The 26,320-nt window shown below is 43.8% G+C and overlaps 1 protein-coding gene across 3 annotated transcripts in view; it reads left to right on the top strand.

The window, feature by feature from the left end:
• The first annotated feature begins 3,073 nt into the window (after positions 1–3,073).
• The window catches only part of LOC118594195 (interferon-induced GTP-binding protein Mx2), a 35,237-nt gene continuing 11,990 nt past the window's right edge, over positions 3,074–26,320 (top strand). Inside the window, exons 1-11 of one of the 3 annotated variants that reach the window (XM_036204042.1) lie at positions 3,074–3,214; positions 3,891–3,967; positions 6,194–6,320; positions 13,440–13,632; positions 14,542–14,679; positions 15,272–15,426; positions 15,657–15,795; positions 16,269–16,467; positions 20,568–20,646; positions 21,595–21,717; positions 22,121–22,262. In XM_036204042.1, coding sequence (XP_036059935.1) covers positions 6,222–6,320; positions 13,440–13,632; positions 14,542–14,679; positions 15,272–15,426; positions 15,657–15,795; positions 16,269–16,467; positions 20,568–20,646; positions 21,595–21,717; positions 22,121–22,262 — 1,267 coding nt within the window. In that variant the 5' untranslated portion in view covers positions 3,074–3,214; positions 3,891–3,967; positions 6,194–6,221. Of the gene's footprint in view, positions 3,215–3,847; positions 3,968–6,055; positions 6,076–6,193; positions 6,321–13,439; positions 13,633–14,541; positions 14,680–15,271; positions 15,427–15,656; positions 15,796–16,268; positions 16,468–20,567; positions 20,647–21,594; positions 21,718–22,120; positions 22,263–26,320 lie in introns of those variants that run through there. The other 2 variants (XM_036204043.1, XM_036204044.1) reach the window with 2 other exon arrangements.

The following is a 26,320-nucleotide window of genomic DNA, read 5'->3' on the forward strand; positions in this document are numbered from 1 at the left end:
CCACCTTTCTACTTCTGAGGGTGAGATCTTTCCCTCCTTCCCTGATCTTAGAACCCCCTCCAACAGTTACCAGGACTATGGGTTTGGACATTTCAAATGTATACCCTGAATAAAAATTCACCCTATTTAGCTATATGTTTTCTCCAGTCCCACCTGGGCCTGCAGCTGTTCAGACCCAAATAAACATACAGAGGCTTGTATTGAAACTAATGGCCTAATGTCTCAGGCTGCTTGCTAGCTAGCTCTTACACCTTAAATTAACCCATTTCTATAAATCTATATTTTGCTACATGGCTTTTGGATTACCAATTCTTCACAACTTGCTTCTCCTGGTAGCAGCTAGCAGTATCTCCTCAGCTCTCCTTTCTCCTTCCTCTCTCTAGTTAGAATGTTCTGTCTAACCTATTCAGCCTCACCATTGGCCAAAGAGATTTATTTGTCAACCAGTCAGAGCAACACATATTCACAGCATACAAAAAGACATCCACAGCACTCCTAAACTCCTTAATTGTGCCTTCTCTCCCTGGGCTGTCTGTCCCAATAAACATCAAATCAACTACACTCCAGCAACTGTTCAGCTCAGGGTATTGCTTAGAAACTGCATCCTAGAGGCTCCAAGGTGGCTATCCCCAAGTGGTTCAGCCCCTTAGACTGCTCCAATTTGGCCTGTACTTCCCTAACCCCAGAAGGTGCCACAGACCCTGGACAGTGAGTGAAACAGCCTGCTCTCCCTGGCCATGGCCAACATTCCAGCTTTCTTGGGTCCCCAACAATAAAATCCCAATGTAAACATGAAGTAATCATGATTACATCACTCCTTGTAATGAAGACTATTGGCATCCAGCCCCTTGATAGCCTTCTCCCCATATCCATGGAAGAATCTATAATCAGCTGATAATCTAATCCATGATGATAAAAATGAATCTACATACACAGATCTCTTTAATCCATTCACTTTATTCTTGAGTCAGTTCTTTCTCCACAAAGCTTCTATTCTGCTCTCTTATTTAGCTCCTTCCTTGCCTGATTTCTCTCTCTATTTCTCTGCTGTTCCCTGTAAGTGCTATCTTAACTCCTTCATCTAGTTCTGCCCCATCCAGGTTCTCGTCCACCTAGTTTTTGCCCATCTTAGCTCCTCTCCCAGCTTCTCCGTTCTCAAATTGTTCTCCCTCATCTTGTTCTCCCCCACCTGGCTCTTCCTCATCTTCCAACTCATTCTTCTATTTCTTTCTTCTGGTCCTCCAATCTAGTCTTCTCCAGTCTCTGAGGTTTACAGTTATATACCCATGCAAGAGCAATGCTCTGGCTAAGGCAAAGTCACCAGGCTTGAATTCCCTCAAGGTCAAAAGGAGGGGAAATAAGATCCACACAAAAGAGCAGGAATTGTCAACCATCACCTGCAACTCAAAAGGGAAGTGACTAATGGGAAAATGAAACATCTAGGGGCTAAGTTCAGCTAAAATCTAAGCAAAGGGAATTTTATGTGTGCAAACTCTATTTTTAGAAGTGGTTAGGTAAAGTGTTAGGAGTCTATCAGTGACGAGTGAAAATAAAATTGTTTTATTTTACTTTGGTTCCTTATCTGTCCAGCTATCTCAGCTGCTGCCTGTTTTCTGGCAGGGCAGGGGCATGCACTCAGTGGCTAGGCAACCTGTGTACAACTAGGTGCACCTGATAATTGTAAAAGGGTGGTCTAGAATTAGAGATAATATTTGGAAAAGGAAAATTTTAAGCTTAATTAGCACATCGGTCATGCCTGGGCAAAAATCAGTGTAAATCTTTATCTTCTCTGACAGATGGTCTGTTCTTAAGAAGTCTGGAAAGTATCTCAGCTAAGATGCTTTGGTGCAGAAATGGTTCTGGCTGGATGTTGCTAATGACATTAGTTACAGAGAAGCTTGAAATTGAGTTCTGGCTGCACTACTGCATAGTACTACTACTACAGGAGGTACTAGAGCAGTAAGCAGGCTGAAGCTCACCTTAGCCTACAAGCAGAAAGCAGACAGAGTGAACTAGACATGACATAAGTCATTAAACTCTCAAAGCCTGCAACAGTGACTTATTTCCTTCAGTAAGATCATACCTCATAAAATACCCAAACTGGGGACCAAGTATTCAAATGTCCAAGACTACGGAGACATCTCATCCACACCACCACAGCAATCAGCTGCTCACCTGCTCTCTCCAGCAATGTGTTTGGTAACTGGAAACAATGACCAGAGAGCAGGACACGGTGGTCACCATACCTTCCCTTTCTGTCAGGAAGCTGGAAATGAGCTCTGGCTATGGACTGTCTTCTGGTCCCCAAGTCCTCATGCCCCCAATGCCTTTGCTCCCAGCCTCCTCTAATGTAAACCCAGAGCACACTTGCATCTATGCCTGTCTGCTGGGTCCTCAGAAACGTTTCTTCAGTCCAAACACCCTGCATGAAACACAGCCACCTCTGGGAAGAGGTGACACACACAGAAGAGAAAACACACAGGACTGGTCCAGGGAGCAGCCCAGCAGCAGAGGGACTTCTCCTGAGGCAAGGGCAGAGCCTAAGCTCTGGAGATCTGGGTTTGCTCTGTAATTCTTTCAGGCCTGGGCACCAGCAAAACAGTGTGGCAGCTTCTGCAGCATGGCAGTCAGAGTGCAGGGGGACTGGCAGCCTTAGGCAGGTCCTTGTTCTAAGGCCACCCACCGATTCCTGTCCAGCTCATTTCTTTCTCCTATGTCCAGGCTCCCTGTTCCTTGCCACATACCCTTCCTAGGCCTCCTCCTGCCAGCACTGCCCACTGAGCCCACAGCTGCCCCTCCTCCAGGCATTGTCTCCTCCCTGAGGCTCCTCCCACTCACCAGATTCCCTCCAGCTTTCTCCTGGACCTGAGCCCTGTATCTGTTTCTCTGCACAGACTGAGTTAATTTTCCATATACAAAGAAATGAAACTGAAACTAAGTCTGAGCTGACTGAGAAATGGAACAGGGAGGGGCAGGAGGAGGAGGAGGAGGAGGAGGAGGAGGAGGAGGAGGAGGAGGAGGAGGAGGAGGAAAGAGAGACTGGAGACAGTAAGAGGGAGGGAATACGAAGGAAGGGTGCAAACAAAGCTGAGCACAGGCTGACATCTAATGAGGTCACTGAATCTGCTGTTCCCATCGCTGTGCATTCTAGAGCCACAGAATCGGTGTACACCAGGAACTGCTTGATCCCACCTACAAGCCCCACCAGCATGGAGTAGGTGCTGGGCGCAGACCCTACCCTCAGCCTGGAAACAGAAGTCAAGACCCTGGGACAGGGCTCTGCTCCTTAAGAAGCACAGAAGGAGCCTGGTGTCTGTCCTGCCAGTTCCTGGGGCAGGCAGCTCCAGGAAAGGGCTGCACATCAAGTCTCTGGTTTCTGAGGAGCAGAGGCACTTACTTCCCTCAGCTGAGGGAGTTCTCTGTGGAGCAGGGCTCTGCTTTGAATACAGGGGAAAGGTGCAGCAGGGATCATGGCCTGCCCCCTTTCTCCATGAAGACCAGCATCTGTCAGCCTCACCAGTCAGGCAGTAGCAGCGTGCTTTCCCCTTAGGACCTGCTGTCAGATGTTTTCCAGAAGGGCTGGCAGGGTTCCTAGAGAATGCTAGGATGGTTTATCTCTGCCTCTTTCTGGTGCAGCTGCAATGGCCTAGGGAAAAGGTGCCTTACAGTAATGGGCTGGTCCTGAGGGACAGCAGGCAGCCATCGGAGCTGGTGTCCACAGAGAAGGTCTTGGTGGGTTGAGTCCAAAATATGCAATTTCCAGAATTTAGGATCCAGCCAAAAGCCCATGAGGGAGAGTTTCGTTTCTGAGCTCAGTTTGTGTATAGTGGGGGTGGGTAGTGTAGGAAGTTCTGGCAATTTTTCACTAAGTTTCGATTCTCCCTTGGAAGGGGAGGAGCCAGCACTGTTTAAAGAGGTCTGAGCCCTGGGAACTGCACACTGTATTGCTGAGCAGTGAGTCATAGTGGTGAGTACAGCACAGGATTCTGTGCAGGGCTAAGGATGACTCTGGGTTCCTTGTAGATATTGGGGGATGTTGTAGATCACTTCTCAGTGCTTTTTTTTTTTAAATTTTTTTTCATGTGTAATTTTTATTATTATATTTGTGTTTTAATTTTACACATCAGCCATGGGTTCCCCCTCTCCTCCCCCTCCCGCTCTCACCCCCACCTTATCCCTATCCCCTCCCCTCCTTTCCCATCTCCTCCAGGGTCAAGACTCCCCTGGGGATTCATTTAAACCTGGTGGATTCAGTACAGGCAGGTCCAGTCCCCTCCTTCCAGGCTGAGCAAAGAGTCCCTGTGTAAGCCCCAAGGTTCCAAACAGCCAGCTCATGCACTAAGGACAGGTCGGGGTCCCACAGCCTGGGTGCCTCCCAAACAGTTCAAGCTATTCAATTGTCTCACTTATCCAGAGGGCCTGCTCCAGCTGGGGGCTCCACAGCCTTTGGTTCATAATTCATGTGCTTCCATTCTCAGTGCTTTTAAAATAAGACAATCAGCGACAGCACAGGCAGGGCTACTGTGCTAGACACCGGGCCCCACCCAGCTGCTGACTTCAGGCAGCAGTCTGAAACATCCCCACAAATCCCAATATGTCTGTCTGGAGGCAGCAGGAGAGGGTGGTGTCCGGGGATATCTGGAGTCTTGGGCTAAGGGCTAGAAAAAAGGTTTCAGATCCCCTGCTGCATGGGCTAGGAGCCCATGGGGAAGCAGATAGAGGTCTCTTGTTAGCTGTGGGAGGATGCCTGGAGACCTAGGGGCCTGCTTTGAAATGCAGGCAGGAGGCTTCTTTGGGGACCCTGCTGGAAGGAAGGGCTGACCTAGGATCTGTGTAGAGAAATGTAGATAGCCAGTGTCTACCTAGTCCCCAGAGAGATTTCCTGGGTGGTCTGAAGCCCTACCTCTCTCTGCTCAGAGTGCAGGGTGTCCCACAGACCTTCCATTTCAAAGGCTCAATTGCAGAGGGACATGGAGGGCAGGAACCTGGGAGAAGAAAGGGCTCTTGAGTCTCTCTGCAGCTCTCTGTAACACCCAGACAGGCCTGAGAAGGCTCCTACTCCTGGACAGGCAGGATAGCTGGTGGTTAGGGGTTCTAACAGTGAAAGGGCTGAATCCTATTCCCATGCTGCTCCTGTTTCCAACACTCCTCAGCATGCTTTTCTAACAGGACAGAAACCCAGGAGAGCCCTGCTTTTGTTATCTTTGTCCATAATAAATGGTATATAACACATGAGGCCATTGGCAAATACCCACTGCCTACTGTAGAGTGGAAGTGTAGCCAACCACCCTAAGGACAGCACAAATGGGCATAGGTATGCCTGGATAGGAATGCTTAGAGCCCCCCACACTTGGTTACTTGTGTGGACCTGACCCTGAATTTCAGGTGAGGCAGGAGCCTGCATGAAATGTGATGGAGCTGCCCTGATGGTCTTGTGCAATGGGATCTGTCGTGTGAAAGAGTTAGGATGTGGGGACAGAGGAAGCAGGGTGTCCTGCAGCTCCTCTGCAAATTAGGGTTGATCTGGTGCTGGGACCAGCTTGTGCTTGATTGGACCAAGATCTAGATGGGTAGACGCACTCACCTCAGGTTGACAGTGCAGCTGGCTGCCCAGGGCACTGAATGAACAGAGGAGGGTGTGACTCTTGAGGATGCTCCACTCCTGAAATCCATCAAGTTTCAAAGGTGATCAGGAGAATTGCACATGCTTGTGATTTTCAGACAGAACATAGAGCTTAGATACCAGAAAAGGAACGGACTCCCTGTATCCTGTGTTGACTGGTCACTAGGAGTCTTTGGTCATGGGACACAAGCCTGGGGACCAGTGATATCCCTTGATTGTGCAGTGAGACTAGCCAAGACAGCCATGGACCAGTAGATGAGGGTCAGTCAGTCTGAGAGTAAAGGGTATTCTTTCTGGAGCCTCTTGTAAGGTGAGGTCTTTTGATTAACAACCTTCATGAGTGCATTTACAATTATTCCCCTTTCGTGATTCCCCTCCCACAACAGAAACAAACACCTGCCTTCAGAAGTAGAGATGATGGGGTGACGTGATGGGAAGCATAGACCCCTGAGGTGGGTAGGGAAGGAATGGAAGTTGAAATACTGTTGTCTCTGGTGTGTGTCAATCTTAGCTAATGTCTGGAAAATTGGCTTCAAAACCTTTATAATTTATAATCGTCATTTCCAACAGAATACCCAACAGGAAGAAGAATTCAAAGATGGTTCTTAGTACAGAAGAAATCAGAAGCTCTGCTTCCTTAACCTCACCCAGTGACCCATTGCCCAATGGAGAGACTGACCTAGGAGAGAAAAACCAGGTATGACCCATGTCCATCTGAGGGCTGCTGCTTTATGTCACATCCCCTGCAGATGGTGGCTTCCTTGACCTTCCTGGGGCAGGATGTTGATACGGGTCTACTGTTCAATTTGCTTGGGCCAAGTTGAGACCAATGACCCTCCTTGGTTCTTCATGGGATGTCATCTTGTTCTGGGAAAGATGGTATCATTAGGGTCTCACGGAGCCCTGGTCAGTGCTCTCCTGTCCCCTGCCCATACCATGGCTTAGTCTTCAGCTACAATGTTAGGACTCACTGAGACACTATCTCCTGGGAGGAGGCACTTGGAGTCTGTTTTCATAGAGCTGTAATCCAGTTTTCCTGGTAAACAAATGTGCTCTCTGTACGTAAGCCTGTCAGCATAGTCTCAGTCTGACCCAGTCAGCTGTCTAACCTTGGAGGGTCTTCCTCCCTTCAGCAGTGGGTTTTATATTGCCACAGTGGGATCTTCAGTGTGCCTGTTGAGAGAAGCAGAGCAGCTCTTTCTGGTATACAGAACTGTGTTCTCACTCCCATTTTGAGGCATTGGGCAGCCTGGCTGCCTGTTTCAGGTTCTCTCCATTGTTTAAGTTAAGATCAACACTTTAAATTTAGTATTAATAACAATGTCAAAGGTCACAGGCAATGAGAAGGACCACTGTCTCTCTGTCTCCCTAAATCTCTGTGCTTCCTTCTTGAAAGGATATAACCCTCAAAGTGAGGGGAAGAAAGAACTCAACCCAGTGCATCAGTCATCTCTTCATTGCTGTGACCAAGTTCCTGAAAGAATCAATTTAGAAGGAGGAAAGTTTGTCTGACTCACAGCTTGAGAAATTGCATCCCATGCCCACTATGTCCCATTGCCTGTTATGCATAGTCTGGTGGAACAAAGCTGATGTCTAATGACTGGGAAAAATAAGAGGTAGAGGAAGGGCTGGGGTCCAAGTTCATTTCAAGGTCATTCTACCAATAATCTGTACCCTCCCAGAAGTCTCCAATTCTTCTAGTCCCACCACATTTCAAGAACAGCTGGGGGCCATACCTTCACCAGGAGATCTTTGGGGCATGTATCAAAACTAAACTTATATACTCTCACACTCACATGCTTTGGGAGCAGTTGGCCCTTTCTGTCCAGGTGACAGGCTATCTATGGTCCCTCAGCACAATTTCTAGGCAGATAGGGACTGAGTTTCTGATTTTGGTGCTTTCAGGCCCAGAGTAGCAGCACAGCCTCCTCTGTACCCTCAGGTATGAGAAGAGACCTAGGGCTAGAGGCATCCAATTAAACAAGTGTGCTCTGTTGGAGGAACAGGTGAGACTCTTGCACCTCCTAGGAGTATTGTTGTTGTTAGCAACAAAGCCCCAGATGACCTGGTGTTGGATGTTGTATTCCACTAATGCCCTGTCCCATTCTGTGAGGTACATACCCTCTAGCTACAACTTTATCACTATCAGGACAAGAGCCTTCCACTCTCCCACTTTGTAGTTCGATTTTAGAGCCATTTTGCCTGTTGAAGTAGAATTGATGCCATTTATATTTAATATTCTGCTTTTAGAGGAAAACACCTGTTATTTTTTCTTTTCCCTGGCAGTGGAAAGGTCTCTGCAGAGGTAGTCAAGAATTGTCAGGGGAAGGAGTGAGCCAGGCATGATGGTTGGGTGAATCTTGCAGCCTGACTGACTAGCAGCCAGAGTGCTTCTTTATTTATACAGAATTTTGTAAACAAGGTTACATTCATGATGTTCCAAAACATAGATCTGTTGTTCAAAATCAAATTGGTCTTATAATAATAATAATTAAAAAAAAAACCCTTGAGCCAGATATTGGAGTAAAAGCTGAAAGATCAGAGAAGCAGAGCAAGCCACAGCCACATCTTACCTCTAGGACTCCTCAGCCTGAAAAAGCCTCTAGTTCCTGTCTCCTTATGCCTTATATACCTTTTTCGCCCAGCCATCACCTCCTGGGATTAAAGGCGTGTGTGGTCCAGGGTAGTCTTGAACTCAGAGATCCAGATGAATCTCTGCCTCCTGAGTTCTAGGATTAAAGGTGTATGCCACCATTGCCTAACCTCTATGTCTAATCTAGTGACTAGCTCTGTCCTCTGATCCTCAGGCAAGCTTTATTAAGGTATACAATATATCACCACATTCCCCCTTTTTTGTCTAAAATAGTCAAAGAATGGTATAACTAATGTAAAACTATATACAATGAGTACAGTAAGTATATGCAATGTATACAGTCAAGAATTACATGAACAATGTCTAGTTCATTAATATTTGACAAATTCAGAGAAAATGCTCCATCAGCTATCCTATTTTGGTGGGTCCAAAACGTTGTACCTAATTCACTTTCTATCCTAACTTGTATTACCAACTGCAAACTATCTTTTGATGTCTTTCAACTTATGCGCTTTACACCTCTTTAGTGAGTTTCTTTTCTGAATTTGTTAACAAGGAAAAGTATAACTATAACTGTAACTATAACTATCTAATCTTCAACTCCCTCAGAGACCCAAGAAGGAAGTAATATTAACTGAGTAAGCAGGCAGTACAAACAAGTGACTTCCAAAAAAATGTGAGAAATGACAGAAACAGCTGGTAGACAGTCATCCAAGGTTTCTCTGAAAAGTTGGGGCATTCATCTTAGGCTACAAGCCTAGCATATGTACCAGACTCACCTGTGAAGCAGAGTTTTCTGAAGCACTTTCCTACCTTGTCTTGGCAAGGTTCAGCAGTCCTTTCTTTTGTGTCATCCTTGTCCATTTTGGAGAGCATACTGTCAACAGTTGAAGCAACGACATTTTCTTACCCAGTGGCTTTTTCCACAAAGAAAGTAAACTCCATAAGGAGTTTCTTCAAGGTCCCTCATCTTCTATGAAGTAGATTGGTGCTGCCAGGAGCAGATATGTCTCATTGACATAAAAAAAAGAATCTGTTATTAAAACATCTTAAATGCCATATTCTGTAGATCTCTGTTTGACCTTGAAAACATACCTAATATGATTACAAGTTAGATTGTAATGACTAACTACTAACCCGTATTTCTTTATTGCCCTAAATAGTTGGTAATAACTTTCATGGACTAGAAAAGTGCATTGCATTGGTAAATGAGCTTACAGGTATAATACCTTAAACGAGAGTAGGAATGTATGTACACTGTGCTCTAACAAAAATAATCTCAAATTTGTATCAATATACAAAATTTGTATACAATATACAAAAATCCAATCCAATGTAAAATACTTAAAACTAGTACTTGCTTTTTAAAAGTAGATTTAATAATCTTCCTTTTTATCTTATCATATCCATATTCTCTCTTTTTTATTTTCAGAGTAGATTCAATAATCTGCCCTTTGTCCATCATTTCTATATCTTTTGTCAGAATAGATTTAATAATCTACCTTTCATCTTATTATATCTATGTCCTCTTTTTTTTCAGATTATCAATAATCTACCCTTTCATCCCATCATTTCTATATTTTTTAGAGTAGATTCAATAATCTATCTCTCATCCTATCATTTTTGTATAAAACATTTCTATATCATATCTCCCTTTCTTCTTTTAGAAAGGGTTTGACTATGACTAATATCAATTTTCGACCAACCCCTAAACATCTCCTGATTTTCATGAGAACAGCACAGGGGAATTTCAGAGTAGAACACAGGTTATCTGACTCCTAAACTGTCACATTTCAGCAAGGGTGAGCTTAACTAATTCTCCAAGTCTTAGTTTTCCACTTAAATTATGAGATCCAGTGATAAAACAGCACTTGTATGATTTTTTTTTTTAACTGTAAGGATGGGAAAGATATTGGCAAAGTGCTCACAGACCTAGCTAACACTTACCACTAAGCTAGACTCTTATCTTCCTTTCTAATGGAGCTGTAATTTAATTAACACTTCTTAAAAAGCAGAAATTAAAAAAAGTAGATAGATAGATAGATAGATAGATAGATAAAAAAATAAATAAATTTCATGGTTTCTTGCAGCTTGTGAGGTAAAGGCCACATTGCTGGACAAAGATATACTAATTCCCAGGCATCCAGTGTTCACTGCCAGTTCTCCATGGTGATGTAGCTTCAAACTTACCCTCATTTCAAAAGATATTTTTCCTGGGTATAGAAATCTAGGTTCATGGCATTTTTGTCAACAATATAAACATTTTTCATAGTGGAGATATAAACAAGTTGTTAAGATGTTTTATCAAGTGCCACACCACTGTCTTCATACTTCCATTCTTTCTGGTAAGAAATTGGCTGTCAAGCTTGTGTTTGTCCCTCTGAATGTAAGGTGTCATATTCTGACTACTTCTAATGCCTCCTGCTTATAACTAGTTTTGAATCATTTGATTCAAATGGGCCCTGATGTCATTTCCTTTGTGTATCCTGCACCTGCAGTTTGTTGACTGATGTCAACCTTTGGGCTATGGTGTCATTAAGGAGGCAGGAAGGTGGTAAAGAGGCAGCAAGTAGTAAGGGGAAAATGGACCAGGGTGATGAGTGTAAGCTTCCCACACATGTCACAGTGAAAACAGAGGCTGTGGTGAAAAGACAGATCAAGGATTAAAAGGATGGTGTCTAAAGATTGTGGAATATTAGTGGGAGGGCTTGGAGTTAGCTATGAGGTAAACATGGCAAACTGATAGGAGAAGGAGCAGGGCTCCAGTGACACAGGCCAGCAGGCTCACAGGAAGCCCTTGAGAACATATATATGTAGGGCATGATTTACTTTCTTGTATTCTGGCTTCTAATGAGGCCAACTGTAGCAGATTAAATTGTACATAAGGATGGCTTCTTGCAAGAAGTTTGAACTTAGGAGACCATCTCTGACTGCCCCACAGAAAAGTTAAATGTGAGGTGACCAAGAAAGACTGCAGTAGCATCTTCATAGCAGTGATAGAGTTCTCTGATGTAGTAAAGCTGCAAGTTGACCAATGTGAAAAGAATAAACACAACTGTAGACACCTGTAAGGTGTGTGTGTGTGTGTGTGTGTGTGTGTGTGTGTGTGTGTGTGTGTTGAGAGAGAGAGAGAGAGAGAGACAGAGAGAGAGAGAGAGAGAGAGAGACAGAGAGAGACAGAGAGAGAGAGAGAGGCTGGTAATAACATTGTTGGAGCAACCAATAGCTAGGGGATTGTCAGGATCAATGCTGGAGTCAGAAATGGATAGAATGGGGCTTCAACTACTTCTAACTAGGCAGGCATTGTGTAAACAGTGAATGATCATCTTCTTGATTGGGCCAGAGGACATGCATAGAGTGTTTGGCCTGCCATTGGCTCAGCCCATAACGGTCCAGAGAATTAATGTTCAATCTCCACAGAGATTACTTCAGCCTTTGTCCAGTTTTTGCCATGGCCCTATAAAAACTGTGAACAAGGGAAATTGAATGGCTTTACTTCCTCCTTAGAAACCCATGTCACTTCTCTTCTCTGGCTACAGTGAACCTGTGGTCACCTTTGCAGGTCCAGCTCTGATAATCAGGAGTATGCAGCACCTTAGGTCCTTGGGCCATGCATATTTATTGAGAGCTTTGGTATCAAAAGACTGTGTGGGTATACAGCAAGTGACAACTAGAGTCCAGAAGGTTAACCCATCAGAACTAAGGGTTCTGTTAGAGGAAACCATCGCGTATGGCATTATGGAATTACTGCCTTTTGAGTGAATTGGCTTTTCTTGTCGTAAACTTCTTGTGCAATAACAGCTCTGATTCTCCTCATTTACCATGCATGTCCATGTTATGTGTACATGTAATCTCATGACTGCATCTCAATCTTATAGGCAAAACTTCCCCTATAATTCTGGGGTAATTGGATAACTTTTCCCAGATGTGTTTATTCTTCATTAGCTTACATCTAGCCAGGGCCATTCTCCAGACAAAAGTATTTCAACAAAGATACCTTTTTATCCAAGGACAAGCTGCACATAGATAAAAATTAACTCATCTCAATTACAGATATGACCATTAACAATTAAATCCTTAACTCTTTACCTTCATCCCAGGTTATTTACACAAGACCCTAATTTAGGAGCTTTACTGCTCACATTTCTGGGATGATGATTTAGCCACTTGCTAGTTACTGAGTTAAGAGTTACTTCCCACTGACCAAAGGAGATTTCTGGCAAAGCCAGGCAGATGATAGGTGCAAAGCTTCATTTCTTCTGCAAATTGAATTTTAATCTTCCTCAGCCAGGTGCTATTCCTAGATTTTTTCCTCAGCAATTACTCCAAGCAAAAGGGCTGTTACTAACCAAATGCTACAAGCTCTGGCATAGATTGCTTAGCAACTGAGCATATATATGTCCCTTGCCCTTCCAGGGATGCAGCTGGGAAGAGCAGGGGGAAAAGTGGTGCTTTAGAAAATAAGGACAGTCATATTTTTCTAGTGTCTTATTGCCATTTATAGATCCCTAACATCTATCTAGACATTTCTACATTATATTTTAAGCACTTAAATTACTTTTTAGAATTCCCTAATTGATCTTGGCCTTTAGTTGACATTGGTAGAGAACTCCCCTTTAGTCACTTCCCCCTTTGGGTTGGTAATGGAAGCTGACAAATTGCTTTATGTGTGGTTCCTTATCACCTCTCTCTGAGACCCTAAAAATTCAAGCCTGGAATTGCACTGTTAAAGAATTACTGCTTGTGTTTATATACCAATTCCAACAACAGCATGGAAAGGAACTGATTTAGAAGAACAAAGATGAGAATGAAGATGGAGAGAACTAGATAGATATGAGAGAACAGCAGAAGGGACTGAAAGAAAAGGGGACTGAGAGGAGCTAGGTATGAGGACAGAGAAGAAGCTGTGTAGATGGAATTAAGAAGAATAAAGTGAATGGACTAAAGAGCTCAGTGTACTTAGATTCACTTAATATCCCTCAGAATAGATCATTAGCTGGTTGTTAGAATCATCCATAGACCCTGGGAGAAAGCAATCCACAACAACATGGATCCTGTCTTTTTCATCATCAACACAGAAGAATCAATGATTTTTGTTTCTTCAAATACATTTCTGCCCATTTCTCACTCTTGGGGATTCTAACAACATACACATTATCCTTGAACTCAACAGTCTTTGCAGGAGCAATTCCATGAACTCACTCTTGCTTTGCCCTCATCTAGGAGTCCCTGAACAACCTCTGCAGGCAGTATGAGGAGAAGGTGCGGCCCTGCATTGACCTCATCGACTCCCTGCGGGCCCTGGGTGTGGAGCAGGACCTGGCCCTGCCTGCCATTGCAGTCATTGGGGACCAGAGCTCAGGGAAGAGCTCTGTGCTGGAAGCCCTGTCAGGAGTGGCCCTCCCCAGAGGCAGTGGTGAGAGTTCATGCTTATTGCCTTGCTAGGCTGTGGACCTGGGGCTCAAGATAGAAACAGATCCCTCCCAGTTTGGGCACACAGCAGAATGAAGGTCAAGTGGTCTTTCTCCTTGACTGTGGGCAGCCTTTCCCCTGAGCAGGCCTGCAGGTTCTTCCTGCTCTCACAAGGGCCCCAGTCTCAGTGGTTAGGGCTCCACCCATGCAGCTTCTCAAGCCTTCCTTCAGCCTAAGTTACCTCCTTTCAGCTCTGTATCCAACAGTCACTGTAGGTGCTGGGGCTGAGCCCATGTGCTGGGGGTGGGGACAGCTTTAGTCCATTGCACTGTCCATTGTCCATTTCAAGAGTCACTTGACACCTGCAGCTTGCAGATGCCATGACTAAGTGTGTCAGGTCCCTAGTTCCTTTCTTTGTGGTGGTCATTATCTTTGGAGAAGAGACAAGTGTCCAGGTTAGTGCTGCTGCTTAAGCTCCATGACTGATGTGGTCATTGAGTGCTCAGGAAGAGGTCAGAGCCAATGTGTTCCAGGGACCCAGTGAAGTGCCTTGGATAAGAGGGGGCATGATGAAGTACACTGAGGGATGGTGACTGGGATGCATGGAAGCTAGTAGGAGATATCTGGTACATTAAAGGTTCCACCAGGGTACCCACAGAGCTGAGGGTCCCACACTAGGAGGAATCAGCCTGAAGTAGTTGGTGGCTTTTACCCCAAATGGATAAACATGACCTGGGTTCCTATTCCAAGAATATAGGCCTGGGGTCATACTGGAGAGGCAGCAAGAGAGTGAGGCCAGATGTTTCTATTTCCAGAGTCTCTGCAGACGAGTTTGTGTAAGAGCGTTAGTCTAAGGCCCTGTAAGACACTGTGCTCACCAGAGCACTGGGCTAACACGGACCTCATCTCCTAGGTATCGTTACCAGATGCCCTCTGGTGCTGAAACTGAAGAAGCTGGAGCTGGGAGAAGAGTGGAGAGGCAAGGTCACCTATGATGACTTTGAATTTGAGCTCTCTGATCCCTCACAGGTGGAAGATGCCATCAACAAAGGTTGGTGTCCTATTGTCCCGTATCCTCTGACTGCCTGTCACCACTGCCTGGAGTCAGAGAAGTCTTGAGTTATTCTGTCAGGACCTTGTTCCTGCACAGAAAAGGAAACCCCTTCAAACCTGCTGCCACCTGGACCCCAGGACAGAAGAGGCTTTGCATTCCTTTGGGTGGCTGTGGCACAGTACTGGCAGAATGCCTTACAGGAGGACATACTTTATCTCCTGGATTCTGAGGGTTTTTGTCTATGATCACCTTTTCCTATGATCCTGGAAGGAACATTTTTGTGACAGGAACAAGTGGTGACAAAGAGAAAGCAGAGTACCACAGGAAAGGACCAGAAATAAGACATAAGAACCTGCTCCCCAGTGACCTACTTCCTCTAGCCTGGTTTCACCTCCCAACGTGTGTATAAGCTCAAAATATGACTAGTTAGGGACCAACCCAAGGTTCTATACAGGAACCCCTGCGGTGACTGCATAGCCAAGGCATGCTTTCCCAGAATTCCCAGGAAAAAGATTCCCTCCATCTGCCTTCTAGTCTCCCCATCCAACCCCACCAAGCTTGATCTCACTTTCTTTTTCCTCCTCTCCAGGTCAGAACTTCATTGCTGGGGAAGGACTAGGGATCAGTGATAAGCTCATTAGCCTGGATGTCAGCTCCCCAAATGTCCCAGACCTGACCTTGATTGATCTACCTGGGATCACCAGGGTGGCTGTAGGCAATCAGCCCGCAGACATCGGACGCCAGGTGAAACTCTAGTCTCCACTCTAACCTACACTGGGATGCAAGGGGCACTAGAGTATGACTGTAGTATATAAGAGGGACCTTGAGGAGGTGGGAATGAGACTGGATGATGAGGATTCACTACAGAGGGATGCAGTCCATAGAAGCCAAGGCCCTAAGCAAGTGGATGGTCACAACCATTGCTCTCTTGATCCTCTCTCCATAACTAGGAGTTACCATTTCATTTCTTACAGATCAAGAGACTCATCAAGACATACATCCAAAAACAGGAGACCATCAACCTGGTGGTGGTCCCCAGTAATGTGGACATTGCCACCACGGAGGCACTGAGCATGGCTCAGGAGGTGGACCCTGAAGGGGACAGGACCATAGGTAGGAGACCACAGGGTGTGGGTGTGCTAGTGGGGACACAACTCCTGTATCCAGATGGACCAAGCTCAGTTCACACCCAGGATCCCACTGATATGAGAGGAAGTGACCCCTTCATCTTATCTCCGCAGTAGGAAAGGCATGAGGAATCAGAGTTGGGCAAGCATGGGGAGGAAATCGTATTTGCTGAGACTCACTGTCATAGGAGCCATGGTAAGGTCCACAGAGTTTGAGGATGAACAGTTGTTGTCTCTCCGGGTGGTGGCCATGGAGAGGTGCTAGGAAGGAGCCTGCAGCTGATCAAGGGACTTTGTTGTTTTCACAAGACCACCTACACTTGTCACTGTGGGCAGAATCCACCTTGCATAAATTCTGTCTCCTACAGCCAAAGATAGGATCCTGATGGCCAGTGAGAGCTACAATTCCTGCTATCTTGGGGTAGCATGAGTCCTCTGATTTCAGTGTCTGTCCTGCAGGGATCTTGACCAAGCCCGATCTTGTGGACAGAGGCACTGAAGACAAGGTTGTTGATGTGGTGCGGAACCTGGTGTACCATCTGAAGAAGGGCTACATGATAGTCAAGTGCAGGGGTCAGCAGGACATCCAGGAAAAACTGAGCCTAACTGATGCCCTTGAGAAGGAGCAAGCCTTCTTCAAGGAGCACTCTCACTTCAGGTACCTCTGCCATACTGTGCCATGCAGTGAAAATTGCTGGTCAAGAACAGACCTGACCTGAGTGGTGTTTGTGTAACAGCCTGAGGATGAATGCACCTTTGCAAGAACTGTAAATTTATCCTGAAAGGCCAGTCAGTGGTGGCACAATCCTTTAATCCCAGCACTTGGGTGGCAGAGCCAGGTGGATCTCTGTGAGCTCAAGGCCAACCTGGTCTACCAGTCAAGGTCTAGGACAGGCACCAAAACTATACAGAGAAACCCTGTCTTGAAAAACAAAGAAACAAACAAAAAAATCTTTCCTGAAAGAAAGGAAATGCACTTAGTAGTCCTTAAAGAGTAATAAGTAGTTTAAAAAAATGAGGAGGGGTCTTCACAAAGTACCACAATCAAGTAGCACAGGAAGTACACAAGTAGAAGAGACCAGAGGAAAAGTAGGAGACCCAGAAACCCACCATGCCTTTGACATATCATAAAAACATCACTCAGCCATACAAGGTGTCACTTTAGCAGTCCATGACATTAACAACTGCTCAGTACCTGAAGAAATCTAAACCATCCTCTTGCTCAACACATTACAGCAAAACAAATGTCAGACAGCAATTCAAATAAGAGATGATATCTGAGCTTCCAAACAAACTTGCTAATGATAGTTTAAATCCCACCAAGACATTTAGGACTCCCTACTACAAGAGCATTCTCTTTGAAAATGCTGTCCTCATCTTAGTGAGAACTCTTTGATTTCTTTCCATTTAGTATGCTCTTGACTATAGGTTTTTTTTGTGTATAGCTGTTATTAGGTTGAGGCAAGTTCCCTCCATCCCTAACTTCCCCATGCTTTCCGTCATGAAGAAACACTGGATTTTGTCAAAGGCTTTTTCTGTGTCCAATTAGATGATGATGTGATTTATCCATGAATACATTGTGTGATGATAGCATGAATTGATTTACATAGGTAGACCCATCCCTACATCTTTGAAATGACACCAACTTGGTTGTGATGAATAACATTGTTTGTATGCATATAAGTTTTGTTTGCCAGTATTTAATGAAAAAAATGTGCCTATTTCTTCACAAGGGAGATTGGTCTATAATTTTTGTTTGTTTTGTCTTTATCTGGTTTTGTTATCAGGTAATACTGGCTTCATAGAGAGAGTTTGGAAGCTGTCTTTCATTTTCTATTTCAGGAAAATTAGAGCAGTGCTGGTGTGAATTTCTTTAAAGTCTGGTAGAATGCTACAGTGTATCAATCTGGTCCTGGGCCGTCATACTTTGGAAGAGTTTTTATTACTGTTGGGAACTCTTTCCTTGTCATGGATCTATCTAAACTGTTTGTTTCATCTTGATTTAATTTTGTTATGCTGTATGTATTTAAGATTTCATCCATGTCTTTTCAGTTTCATGGAACAGAGGTCTTTGAAGTCTGTCCTTCTGAGTGTCTATGCTCACTCCACTTGGATCTATTGCAATCTCTCCCCTAGCTTTCTCTCTCTCTCTCTCTCTCTCTCTCTCTCTCTCTCTCTCTCTCTCTCTCTCTCTCGTTCTCTCTTTCGTTCTGTTTTTTGAGACTGGGTTTCTCTCTGTATCCCAGGATGTTATGAAACTTTGTAGACCAGACTGGCCTAGAAATCAGAATTCCATCTGTCTTCTCATCCCAAATTCTGGGATTGACAGCATATGCTGCAGAAACACATAAAATTCTTGAAACTTTTTAATTTCCATATTTCTTCCTAATGACAATCACCATTCAGTAGTGTGCTCTTTGGTGTCCTTAAGTCTGTGAACTGTCTATAGGTTTTTTTGCTACTGATATATTGCTTAATTCTGTTGTGGTCAGATAGAATGCAGGATGTTATTTAAATTGTCCTGTGTCTGTTGAGACTTGATTTATGTTCTAATGGGTGATGCATTTTGGAGAAAGCTCCATGGTCTGCTGAGAAGAATACGTGTATGTGTATGTGTATGTGTATATGTGTATGTGTATGTGTATGTGTATGTGTATGTGTATGTGTATGTGTATTCTTTAGTGTGTAGGTAGAATGTTCTATAAATGTCTGTTAGGTCCACTTGATTTCTTTTTTCTTTTCCTTTTTGTCTGCCTGCCTGTCTCTGCCTGTCTGTTTGTTTGAAAAAAATGTCTCTCTACTAATCTCTGCCTGTCCTGGAACTCACTATGTATAGCAAGCTGTCCTCAAACTCACTGAGTTCTGCCTTCCTCTGTGTGGAATTAAAGGCATGCATCACTAGGCCAACTCCATTTGATTTCTGACATCATTTATCAGCTATGTTTCTCTGCTCAGATGTTGTCCCACAACTACTGGTATGAGTTGGGTATTGAAGTCAAACCCTATGTGTGTGTGTTAGTCAATCTGTGATTTCACATTTAACAGCATTTTAAAATGAAATGGTTTGTTCTGTGTTTAGCATCTATATGTGTAAGATTGCTTACCTCTTGGTAAGAATAAAGTATCCCCACTTATCTCTTTTGACAGTTTTGTGTTGAAGTCACATTATCAGAAATTAGAATATCTAACCTTCTTGTATCCTAGATTCATTTGTTTTTGCACCCTTACCCTGAGGTCACATCTATCACTGATAGTAAGCTGTATTTTCTGGAGGCAGCAAAAAGATAGGTTCTATTTTCAGATCCCATCTGCCAGTCTCTCTTTATTGGGGACTTAATATTCAGAGTTATTATTGACAGATATATGCTAATTCCTGTCACTGCTCTTTGTTTTGTTTTGTTTGTTTTTGATTTTGTATTTGGAGACAGGGTTTCACCATGTAGTTCTGGCTGTCCTAGAATCCACTATGTAGACCAGGCTGGCCCCCAATTCACAGGAGATCCCTGCACTACCACTCTTGGCTTTGTCATTTATTTTGTGGTAAACTTTGACCTCTTTTGATAGACTCTTGTAGTATTGCCTATTTATTCCCTGTGACTTCTTAGCTACATTTATCCTTTCTTCAGAGCCCTGTATTTCTTCCAGGGTCCACTGTAAAGCTGAATTAGGAGTCATAAATTCTCTATATCTGTCTTTATTATGGAAGTTTTTATTTTTATATCAATTTTAATAGATAGCTTTGCTGGATATAATAGTCTTGTTTAACAGTTATGAACTTTCAGAACTTGGAATGCATCTCTCCGGCTCTTCTGGCTTTAAAAGTTTCCTTGTGTGCATGCCTTTAATCCCACTACTTGGGAGGCAGAGGTAGGTGGATCTTTATGAGCTGAAAGCCAGCCTAGTTTACATAGTGTGTTCCAAAATGGTGTGGTCTATGTAAAGAGACTCTGGCTCAAAACAAAACAAAACAAAACAAAACAAACTTTCCATTGTTTCTATTCTATCACATTTTGTTTGTTTAAATAAACTGACCAGTGTAGAAATTGGAGCCCCAATAAGAGTAAGCTGTCACTCACAGGCAAGAATAATTCTAACACCCAATGACTTGTATCCTAAGACATAACAGTATATTGTCTGAACACAGATATTGGCAGCATAAGAATAGTGTGGCTTTATGGCTTTAAGAGTCCATGGCTAAAATCGTTTCTTGGACCAGAGAGTGTCACACATATGCAAATACATGTCAATGCCTTTGTATAAAGACCTGAATCTATATGTATTTTGTGTTTTCTTGTGTATTATATATGTGTGTGTATGTACTGATATGTATAGCCTATTTAGACAGGTATGTTTACTTGAATATATTATACATGTAAGTGTGTTTACTCACATCAAATATGGAAGGATGTGTTATATACTTGCATTTGTTATATATAGATAGTGTGTACATATGTACCACACGTGGAATGACATATTGTGCTATGATAACATATTAGTGGTTGTTTACATATGTTTTGTGAAGAATAGGTTTTATTGTGGTTACTAAAACACTGAGGAGGATCATTGCAGGCCATTGTAGAACTAACCTACCTGGTTCCCCTGTATTCTTCTACAAAATCATCTCTGAGTACTCCATGAGTACCAATCTCAAGGTACCCATTCATTGAAAGTACCCAGACTGTTCCAGGCCTCCCAACAACAGGATGCAGACTTGTGTTCTGGCCAAGTTTAATGAGGTCCTCTCTCTTGTTCCCTCAGTGTTCTTCTGGAGGATGGGAAGGCCACAGTGCCTCTTTTGGCAGAGAGACTGACCTCAGAGCTCATCTCACACATCTGTGTAAGCCTGGGTGGCTGTGTCTTCATAAAGCTGAAATGGGATTGGCTGGGACCTGGGCACGTAAACTGGTCAAGATCTCTTTGCTCAGACATGTGGTTTTGGGAATTTGCAACACCAGCATTAGAAGGATTTTGCTGGTTGTTGCTGCTTTCACCCTCAGGTTCTGGTAGCAGGGCTGTCAGCCCCTCATTCTAGAGCTGATCTCAAGAGCTTGAATTCAAACAGGTTCTGCAGATAGAAGCCATGTTCACTTTTCTCTGACCTGGTGTCTCAAATCACCTTAGTGATCTGGGGTATTGATTATACTCAGCAGTGTAGATTTAGTGTGTAGACTTGCTTGAGAACTGGCTGTAGAAAGATACTCAGCAGTGATCTTTCCCTGGCTCGTCCTGTGTTCAAGGTATTCCTGCAGCTCCAGGATATAAGTGGAGATCAGGGTATCTGCAGGGCACCATGATCTTGTATGACCCTCAATGGGCCTCCTTGATGCTGATAGATCAGGCCTATTCTTGCTGAGTTCTGTGCCTTGAGATTCGTGGGGACAGCAAAGTTATAGGATCCTTCCTTTGAAGCAATAGTCCCTGTTGAACAACACAAAGTTTTATGAGTCTTATATTGTTATAACTTCCCCTGTTTCAGAAGCTACTAGAAGGTGCTTAGAGACATTTCCCTGAAGAGAGTTCATCTGTCCCAGATACAGAAGTAGGTACCTCTCAGAGGCTCTTTTAGGAAGCAGCCATGAGCAGTGGACAGGGTTGCATACTAGATGCAGGTATGGGCAAATGTGTATAAAGGGATGCTTCTCCAGTGCTGCTCTGCACCAGAGAAATAATATCAGGACTTCAGAATGCTTCCCATGTGTCATGGTGATTCTGTAAAGCAGGCTTGGGGCCTCGTTTGCATTCCCAGTCTATATTTCTATGTCCCATTCACCTCTTTCCATTTCAGAAATCTCTGCCTTTGTTAGAAAATCAAATAATGAAGTGTCACCAGACTGCAAGTGAGGAGCTGCAGAAGTATGGTGCAGACATACCAGAGGATGACAATGAGAAAACATTCTTCCTGATTGAAGTGAGCATTGTCCATAGTTTTGGGCATGATGACTGCATCACTATCTACACAGGAATCTCTTTCTGGTACTCTTCAGATCTCATGCCTCCAAGGCTGATGAAAATGCATCCTATCCATTTAGTGTTAAAAAAGGTGTCAGGACAGAGACTATGGTTGAGAGCAGGGTGGACCTTGTGGGGGGCATTTTCATTTTACCCACACTGACAGAAGAGTTCTCCCTAAGAATCCCAAAGAAGAGGAAGAAGGGAGGTATTTTCTGCAGCAAATTTCCCCCTCAAAACTGTTCTGTTGGGCCCATGAGGAGGAGCTGGTTCACCCACCTTGAGGGCACACATTTCCTTTTACAACTTTGAACCCATGCTTGAAAGACCTCTGCTGATACTGATGTTTTCCTTCTTGACAGAAAATCAACACTTTTAACCAGGACATCACTGCCATAGTACAAGGGGAGGAAAATGTGAAGGAGGGAGAATGTCGCCTGTTCAACAGGATCCGACATGAGTTCTTATTGTGGAGTAAGGAGATTGAAAAAAATTTCCAAAACGGTGAGCATCTTGTCCAATCTGGGTTGCCATCCTTAACAACCCTACACTCCATTGTTATAGACAATAGGAGACCATCACTCACTGTTCTGGTTCCTAGAAGGTCCCAGGTCAAGACACCAGAAGATGAGGTGACTGGTCAGGTCTCCATCTCTGCTGTCAAGATGACACCATCTATCCTGGTCCTCATGTGTGGAGGATGAGAGCCACTTTTCTCTGGCCTCTGTTATGAGGAAACACACACCCTCTGTGAGGATGGAGCTATCATGTCCTACTAACTTCTTAAATGCCAACCTTTCAGTGCCAGTATACTAGGAATGAAGTTCAATTACAAACTTCAGTAAGACACCAGATAGGGAACTGTCAACAAAGCAAGGTAAAGGTGCTAGCAAAGTCCAACTTGTTGAACTAATGAGTTTTCTTGGGTTGATTTCCAGGAATATGGGTGAAGAGTTACTTACAGACATAGAAATGACTCAAACACAGCTGTAATCTCAAAGCCCACTCCAGGATGGGCGATGGCTCATGAAATCTGGAGCACGGGGCACAGACTACAAGCAGCTTAGGAGGTTGGAGAGTTAGTTCTGTGTAGTTCAATAGATCTGAGCCTTTTCCAGGCAGCCTGATTGGTCTCTACTTATCCCTGGCATCTTGGATTATGTGAGAGTGAGTCTCAGAAGTCCCTATTGTTTATGTACACTTGGCATGAAGGCTTGGTGAATCTAGTCAGTTTCAGGGATTTTCTGGAGTCACTGAGTTGTTGACTTCCTGAGTTTAAGGAGCTTCCCAGGAGGATGTAGTTGTTTTCATCTCCTTTCTATCTTCCTGTGCCTTCAGGAGCATCCCTCCAAAATGGAAAGTTTTAATCTTGGAGGAAACTGCTGCCTGTCCAGGGACATAATCCTGGGGCATCATAATATGTTTCATTATGTCAGTGAGGAGATAATAGAAGTGCAGGCAACACCCCCCCCCCCATTTTCATATCTTCAAAATCTGAAGCAGGGAGAACGTACAAGAAATCAGTTCTTTGATCACATCTGTGCTGAGAAAGATACCATAGTGGAGGGGATTTTGCCTTCCCTGAATGGCTTGATGAAAACATTGAATTGACTTAAACCAACCAGAGGTTTTAACAAACAGCTTCCCTTGGCTGTGCAGGACAGATGTACAAAGTGGAGTGTTCTGTCTATTGCAGGTACATGTAGGTGGTCAGGTGGGTAGCAATGGGCATTTGTAGAGACCCTTATGATACACTTATTTAAAGGATGTGAACCCCCCATGTCCCCACAGTGCCCACATTCTGCTGTACTAAACAAGATAGATGAAGCTGACAGTATAGGCCCTCAAGTATGTCCTAACTCCAGGGAAGAGTCACTGTTCTATTTCAAAACTTCACAAGTGCCTGTCCATTATATCTGATAGAAGAGGAGGGCTTAGAGACCAAAATATGAAGCAGCTATACAAATCCAAGGTACAAAAACTGGATCCAATTAGAAAATGTGCAAAACACTATAAAGATGTTTTTCCAAAAAGAAGATATACAAATGACTAATAAAACACTCAAAGGATGCATGGCCTGTGGCCATCAGAAATGCAAATGAAAACACAGGGATAATTCCTGTCCCAGACCCTAGGGAAGTTAGAATAAGAACGACAGACACTGGCAGGTGCTGGAGAAGAGGCAGGGAAAAGGAAGCCCTGGTCACTGCTGGGGAATGTGAAATGGTACAGTTGCTGTGGGTTACAGCACTGAGCCCTCAGAGAGGCAAACACAAGATGCCCACTTCCATTCCTGGGGGAGCTGAAAGATGTCTATTTCCTCAACTATGAGGAAATAGTCAAACATACAAGTCCTCTTACCCTGAACCTGGCTTCTTCTCCCCATGTCTTCACAAGTCCTTCACTCTGAATATTTATGTGTCCTTGTCAGCCCCTGTAAGAACACAAGACACAGTGGATTAGAGATCACCCTAAGAGACTCCTTTCTACTTAGTAATTTCTATTAAAAACCTCATCTGCAAGTAGTCCCCTCCTGAGGTTCTGGGTGGTTAGGAACATAGCACAAGCATTATCAGGGAAGCAATTCCGCTCTCAGCATCACTCAGTGAAGTATTTTAACCCAAGAAAGGGACAGGAGTACAGATACAAGGTACAAGGCTGGTGAGCCTTGATGACAGGATGCTGAGTGAAAACCAGCAGGACAGTCATGGTGGCCTGTAGTATGTGATTCTATATAAGAAACACCCAGAATACATACATGGTGTAGACAGAGCAGAGCAGAGGCTGCAGGGTTGGAGAGAGGGCAGAAAGGGAGGCACCAACTGCTGTGAGAGCAGCAGGTCCTGGAGGTGACAGAAACTTCACAGAATCAAGGGTTAAACTGTGGCGCTTGGCACAAAACTCAGACTGTATTTACAGTCTTGTTTAATGAGATAAGTTTTCTTTTAATTAAAAATATTCTGATGAGCTGGAATGATTGCTCAGTGGTCAGGGACACTCGCTATTCTTTCAGAGGACCTAGTTTTGATCCACAGCACCCACAAGGTGACTTATAAACATCTATAACCCATGGGATCTGAGGCTTCTCTGACCTCTGGAGGCACAGTATGCACATTGTGCACAGACATTCATGCAAGCCAAACCCCCATTCATATAAAATGATAAAATAAAAAAATAAAAACAGCTAGTTCATTACAAAGTAAGCTGGGGCAATCTGAATCTGCTGCCCACTTCCAGTAGTAGGGAGAGGGACTAAGTGTTTTGTGTCATGAACAGGGAGATAAGGTCACACTTATTCGTAAAATTATTAAGGCCACTCCACGTAGTTAAAAGGGAAGTTTATTTTGTGGGGTAACTTACAAATGAAGGGATAGGTAACAGGGTCTGGGAAAGCTATGGCGCAGTCTGGTGGTGTTATCTGGAGAACTCTGCTCAGTCTACCTCCAGCGTCCAGGGTCCTGGAACCAAGAGAAGCCTCTCCTCTGGATCCTGTGTCTTCAGCGTCCTCCTTCAGCCCCGCCTTGTGGGCATGACCATTACCAATGCCTCAATGGGGGTTAGAACTTCCAGGCCAAGGATGGAATGGCTACCCACTACATCTCCCCCTTTTCTCTAAATAAGAAGGTTCTAACCTAACACAAGACTATATACAAAGAAATGGTTATCAAATATTGTTCAGGAGTAATGAGGGATATTGACCTAGATAAGTTGAATTACAATAAATCCAAACAATATCAAGCAAAAAACACATACTAAAATCCAGGGAAGTCTAGACCGTGGGTAGGTGGATTGTTACAAAGATCATTCCAAAAGGGAGTAGACAGAGACAGCTGGCAGCCTGGACAGTCATCTAATATTTCTCAACATCGTTGGTGCATTCAAATTGGCTACAGGCCTAGATATCTGACAGACCATTTTCAGAAGCAGGAATTCTGAAATATCATCTTACCTTGTCTTGGCAAAGTACAGTGGTCGCTTTCCTTGTGTCCTGCTTGTCCAGAAAGGACAGCATTCGTACTGTCAGCAGTTGAGGCAAGGGCAGTTCTTTGCCCAGTAGGCCATTTTGTGCCAAGAAGACAAAGTTCCAAGTGGAAATTTCTTAGAAGCTCAACATTCTCTTGGGATCAAATTGGTGCTGCCAGGAGCAATTGTCTCTCACGTCAACAGAATTCTAAGTTATTTAAATGCCATATTCTCTAGGTCCATGAAGTGTTTGAAGATTACCTATCCATCCGACCTATGTATTTATAAATCTGGTTAACCTAACTAACATAATTATAGAGATGACAAGCATAGGTGACAATAAATCTATAAGTCTTATCTACCTAAACAACCTAAGGACTAAGGCTTCATGTAAACAAGGCAAACAGTTTGTAAGCAAATGTACAGTAAAAGGACAATGACTTTAAAATTGTGACAATACACAAAACATCTTTAACAGAGGTAGGAATGTATAGTGCAATATACAACATGATAATAATCCTAAATATATATCAGTATACAGAATATCTAAAACAGAAGTAGAACATACATACAGTATGACATATATAAATTTACATTTG

The sequence above is a fragment of the Onychomys torridus genome, chromosome 12, assembly GCF_903995425.1.
Source record: "Onychomys torridus chromosome 12, mOncTor1.1, whole genome shotgun sequence".
In the NCBI taxonomy this organism is placed as follows: domain Eukaryota; kingdom Metazoa; phylum Chordata; class Mammalia; order Rodentia; family Cricetidae; genus Onychomys; species Onychomys torridus.